Source organism: Myotis brandtii, unplaced genomic scaffold, assembly GCF_000412655.1.
Source record: "Myotis brandtii unplaced genomic scaffold, ASM41265v1 scaffold1162, whole genome shotgun sequence".
NCBI classification, from domain to species: Eukaryota; Metazoa; Chordata; class Mammalia; order Chiroptera; family Vespertilionidae; genus Myotis; species Myotis brandtii.
In genome coordinates this window covers 929,778-935,952 of record NW_005354021.1, presented here as the reverse complement: position 1 = coordinate 935,952, position 6,175 = coordinate 929,778, and the positions used below count along the sequence as shown (strand labels likewise).

At 37.2% G+C, this 6,175-nt stretch overlaps 1 protein-coding gene across 1 annotated transcript in view; it reads right to left on the bottom strand.

Annotated features, from left to right (window-relative positions):
- The window catches only part of BMPR2 (bone morphogenetic protein receptor, type II (serine/threonine kinase)), a 56,786-nt gene that overhangs the window by 12,958 nt on the left and 37,653 nt on the right, over positions 1 to 6,175 (bottom strand). The window contains exon 11 of the mRNA XM_014528917.1: positions 1,815 to 1,987. Within this exon, the coding sequence (XP_014384403.1) occupies positions 1,815 to 1,987 (173 nt within the window). The remainder of the gene's footprint in view (positions 1 to 1,814; positions 1,988 to 6,175) is intronic.

The window sequence follows — 6,175 nt, the reverse complement described above, 5'->3', positions numbered from 1 at the left end:
GGGAAAAAAGAGGAACAAATGTAATAATCTGAACAATAAAGATTTAATTAAAAAATAAATAAATAAATAAATAAATAAATAAATAAATAAAAGAAAAAAAAGAAAAGGAAGTCTAGGAGGTATGGAGGGTAAGAGTCAATACAATGAAACCTAGAGTGGAATATGATGGCATGAACTTCTATTTAGGGGAAACTACTTAGAAGTGACAGGGCATGAGAGAACGCATGTAAGGAGTAGAACTAAATGACACAAAAGGCAAAAAAAATGGCAAAGCAAAGGGGAGCATCAAGGGTTTCTTCTTAAAATTCAAGAAAAGTTCAAAAACACTTAAAAGTAGCTGACTCTTGAGAGAGAGACAAATAGCATACTAGAGCACACAGATAAGACAAAGATAAGGTGAGAAGAAAGCAGATTATCTACCTTTAGGTATGTACAAAGTGAGAAAATGTATACTTAGAATTGCTAGTCTCGACCTTCTTTGACTGGCTGATATATAAAGCATAAGTGTTTATATGCTAAAGTTAATTTACCTAATTTTAAGTAGTGTAAACCCAATTTGAGGCCTATTCAAATTGCTCTTAAAATTGGAATAGAAAAGAGCACAGAAAATTATTCAAGAATCAGGTGTATTTTTTTATTTATTGATTGCTTTTTTAGAAAGAAGGGGAAGGGGAAGGGAGAGAAGGGAGGAGGGTGAGAGGGAGGGAGGGAGGGAAGAAGGGAGGGGAAAGAGAGAGAGAGAGAGAGAGAGAGAGAGAGAGGAAGAGAGAGATTTGTTGTTCCACAGAGAGAGAGAGAGAGAGAGAGAGAGAGGGGGAGGAAGAGAGAGATTTGTTGTTCCACCATTTATGCATTCATTGGTTCCTTGTTTTGTTTGGGCCTTGACCAGGAGATCAAACCTGCAACCCTGGCTTATCAGGACAACGCTCTAACCAACTGAACTACCCTGCCAGGGCCTCAAGTATACTTTTATCTCAATTTTCTCTGGTAACTTTTTCCTTGATGCCTCTCTAAACATTTTTAACATATATTAGATAAAATGACAAATTTGTGAGAACACTTTTCCCCAAACGTGAAACAAAGAAACACAGGCGATATAGTCTGAAAGTTCCAAGTTTTAGGAATCTTTTAATAAGCCCTTTTAGGGGACTCTCCCCCTCCCCACGTGCGAGTCTGTGCTGTGAGATTCTTTCCTCTTCCCCACGTGGGAGACTGTACCTGTTCTTCAATAAATTTCCACGATTGCATAAATAAATAAATAAATAAATAAATAAATAGCCCTTTTATTTAGAACCAAACACCATAGCTCTTATGAACTGCTCTCCTATAAAAGTAGTAGTAGTATATTCTGTAAGAAAGAACATTGGATAAGAAGTCTGGAAATAATAGTCTCCAATGAAACAGGTTCAATACGTAGGCAAGATCATATTCCATTTTCATTAAACAAACAAACAAACAAACAGCAGGGACAGGAGGATTAATAACAAAGAATAAATATAATATCTGAGGAAGTGCTTATAAACTTTTGGAACTACGAAAATGTTTTAGCTTTATTATTGTAGGGAAGTTGGAGCATTAATAGAGAAAAACTAACCTCTTTTACTGTATCTTTAAGATACTAAAAACCCCACAGATTCCATCTTGCATTTATATCAAAAATCTTCAGTAAAATAGCAGGAATATTGAAAGAAAAATTTTGACTTTAGATTGGATTAATCACTGCACTATTATACTGATAAAAATGTTTATTTCCTATTCTGTTTGGTCTCAGTTTTCAATACTGACTGATGGGTGCCAATCCCTGTGGGTCTTACCGCTCATTCTGCATTGCAGTAGACATCGGATTGACTGTTGGGCTCACGGATTTGTTTCTTTCCCATATCATCATAAGTTCAGCCATCCTCTCCTCAGCACACTGTGCAGTAAGCCGAGCCTCTGCATCCTGGTCCCAACAGTCTTCGATTGTCTCCTTGAGTGACCTCACTGCCTGTAAAAAAGCACATGTCAAACAGTGTATCTTTAACAAAAAAAGTATTGAGTTTTTAATGATATGAAGTAGGATAAAAATATTTTTCTTTAACAAATATTTTATATAACTATAATAAAACTTTTTAGACTTCAGAGATTTATAAAGGGTCACATTTCTCAAATGGTGAGTAGCAAGTAAGCATGGAAGCTTTAACTTAACTCCTTGAAGAAATATACATAAGAGCAAGCTCTATGCATTACAAGGCTACATGTTTTTTAATATTTTTTTCTAACATACAAATGAGAATTACTATACTCACTTAGCCATACTACTTTTATTTAGCAATCAGGAACATATACATCTTCCTAATTCTTTTAATGCTGCATAGTATCCATTATATCATAAGTTTTTAGCCTGATCCTTATAAGAGAATAGATAGTTTCCAGTTTTTGCTGGTATAAATGACATTGCATTGAACATCTTACACGTGCATTTTTCTACATGTGTGTAAGTGCAGTTGAGGAACAAATTCCTGGAGATATTATTGCTGGATCAAAGGGTAAAATACATTTAAAATTTGTTATTGCCAGATTACCCTCCAAATTGATGGCACTCCCAACAACAAAAAAAGTATCTGCTTTCCCATCACCAACACTTTGTTAATGTGATAAGTAAAAATAGATCTTCTTTTAATTTATCACTAGTAAGTAGAGCCAAGATTTGAAACCAGGCCTTTAACTGAGCTGGTACTCTTACTATAAAACTGGAACTAATATTATTTTTTTAAATAAATATTTTTATTGTTTTACATATGAAAGAAAAAGTTATTTAAAAAACTAGGACCTATAATTTTTTGTTTTCCTAATTTAAAATATTTTAATATAAAAAGCAGCCTTAAACTATCTGTGTGATTGTTACAATAGTTCATTTTTACTATAAATTCTAAAAGTATAGGGGGAAAAGTTATTCATAAATCTAATATTCAGTGGTAACTATAGCTAACATTTTCATATAGTTTTCTCAGAAAGTATTTTCTATACTTTCATTTTCATCAGAAAATTATTCTTCCCCCAATTACTGACTGAACTATGCTTGGGTCTCTGGTAGTTTTTAAAACTAGTTTTTACATTCATTAATATTTGAAAGCGTCTAAGTTGTTTTTTTTAAAATATGTTTTATTGATTTTCTACAGAGAGGAAGGGAGAAGGATAGACAGTTAGAAACATCGATGAGAGAGAAACACCAATCAGCCGCCTCCTGCACGCCCCGCACTGGGGATGTGCCCGCAACCAAGGTACATGCCCTTGACCGGAATCGAACCTGGGACCCTTGAGTCCGCAGGCCAACGCTCTATCCACTGAGCCAAACCGGTTCTGGCAAGAGTCTGAGTTTTGTTACTATAAAAATGTGTGTGTTTTTATTTCAATGCAACTATGAAGCAAAGGTGTTTTCTTTTCCACACAGGGGAATTCCTCTCTATTTTTATAAATCATGCACTTGCTATATAACTCTAGTACTGGATTGTCACTGCAGATAGGCAGATCTACAGACTGTAACACATTAAATGGATTCATTGGAAGTGAACCAATAATTACTTCATCCCTTACTTAGAAACCTAGTCTAAATTTGGAGTAAAACGTTTTCAAGTAAATATGCATCTGATGCATATCCCATAATGGTAGGGTTGCCAAGAAATACTTCAAAATCAGAGTCCAATTTCTCTGGTGCAATAAACAAGTTAAGGAAGATGAAGTATTTAATGAGGTAAAATTTCACAAGATTTTTTTCTTTGAGGGGTGCTCTACTGTGAGGCTGTAAAGGATTCAGCCTCTCACCTGCTGCCAGGGACCTCTTTAAGATCTGTCCCACTTCCCATAGCAGGACTCCAGTTTGGAGGCAATCTTGGGCATACGTGATTGGCAACAGGTCTTTAATTCCCTCATACTTGAAGAAAACTGCAATCTCATTTGAAGCAGAAGCCTTCCTTGAAGGTAATCTACTGACAAAGATGACCAATGGAGAAAATATTTAATCTAAATCTGTATGGAAACATATAACATCTCTCTAGCCCAGCCGTGGGCAAACTACGGCCCGCAGGCCGGATCCGGCCCGTTTGAAATGAATAAAACTAAAAAAAAAAAAAAGACCGTACCCTTTTATGCAATGATGTTTACTTTGAATTTATATTAGTTCACACAAACACTCCATCCATGCTTTTGTTCCGGCCCTCCGGTCCAGTTTAAGAACCCATTGTGGCCCTCGAGTCAAAAAGTTTGCCCACCCCTGCTCTAGCCTCTCTCTGATGTGCCAACACCCCATATAAGTCATGATCCAGAATGAAAATATTCTTTTAAAAAAATTTTTTAATTGATTTCAGAGAGGCAGGAAGAGGGGGAGAGAGACAGAAACACCAATGATAAGAGAGAATCATGTTCGGTTGCCTCCTGCATGCCCCCCACTGGGGACCAAGCCCACGACCAGAGCATGTGCCCTTTACCGGAATGGAACCCAGGACCCTTCAGACTGCAGGCCAAAGCTCTAGCCACTGAGCCAAACCAGACAGGGCCAGAATGAAAATATTCTAATCCTACCAAGACAACCTAAAATTAAAATGTGAAAATACACAGTAAAAAGATTTAAATTACATAATTAAAATGTTTTCATTCTTGTTCTTTAATTATACATCAAGAAAACTGCGTAAGGTATCAAAAATTCAAATGTACACCCTCAGAAATAATAAAATTCCTATTATAGTCTTAAAACAAGAACAGATTGCTATGGAAAAAGCAAACAATAAAAATATCTAGAAATTATACGTATGACTGTGGAAAATAAAATTTTAATGAACAGATAACAAGTAGAATGGAAAAGGTGAAAACAAATGAATGATTTCAAAGGTAAAGCTGAGTAAATTTAAACAATTTACAACAACAAAAAATTGAAAAATGCAAGGAAAAGAACTGAGACCTAAATGTCAGGTGGTCCAATATTTGTCTAATGAGAATTCCATAAGGAAGAAATAAGAGGAAATAATTTTTTTAATAATATAAAAAAATTCCTCTGAATTGAAGGAACTTCCGAATTTTCAAGATGAAAACCTGTCCAGTATAAAGCGAAAGGTGTGAAAAGATCCATGCCTACATAATTTCAATGATGAAGTAAAAGGCTTAAAAGCTTATAGAGAAAAGAAAATAAGAGAATAAAACAAAAAGCAATTGAATGATACTAGTTGGTGCTGGAATTCTCATTAACACATCTGGATGCTAGAGGACAAGTGAGTAGTGGTTTCAAAGTTGTGAGGAAATGATTTTGATCTTGAAACTATTACCTAGCCAAATTATTACTCAAATGTGAGAACAAGATAGAAACATTTTTTCATGTGCAAGGATTCATAATGTTTACTACCCATGTACATAACTAACACACATTATTTAAAAAGGAACTTCAAAAAATTCATGAATGCGAGAAACCAAGATAGCGGCATAGGTAAACACCTGAAATTGCTGCCTCGCACAGCCACTTCAAAAATACAACTAAAAGACAAAACGGACATCGTCCAGAACCACAGGAAGACTGGCTGAGTGAAAATTCTACAGCTAGAAGGAAAAAGAAAAGCAAACTGAGACTCAGAGGAGGTGTGGAAGTAAAGTGCAGAAGTACGGAGGCGCGGAAAGGGCTGGCAACTGAGGTCTTCTTCAGTCCGGAGGGAGTATCAAGCTCCCCACGGCTCTGAACTCCAGTTCCGGGCGAGTCTCTGGGGACCCAGACTCATAGGGGGAGAAACTGGACTGTCTGGCATTGACCGGACCACGAGGGCGGCTTTCTCTGAGGTGCTCACAGCGTTCATTGTTCCTGCACACAGGGCTCAGGACACAGAGACCCAGGGACCTATCCGGGGCAGGGTCTATGGGCAACCATTGCTGTTTGCACTACCCCGTGATTCCCTGAAACCCCGCCCCACCCAATTTACAACCCCACCCAAACTGTGCACAGAGGCTTTTGCATACAAATGGCCTAGCCTTTCTCCACCTAAAAACCTGTCAAACTGTAGCTGGGTCAGAGAACCCCAGAGCTTCCAAAAGAAGGCCTAAGGTCGTCAGCAGCCTGCATTGCTTCATAGCTGTGCCTCATCTGGGCACTTCCAAACCCCAAACAAAGAGGAGGAATCAGCAGATATCTCTGTAGCTCCTGCTGGGTGGCCTCAGG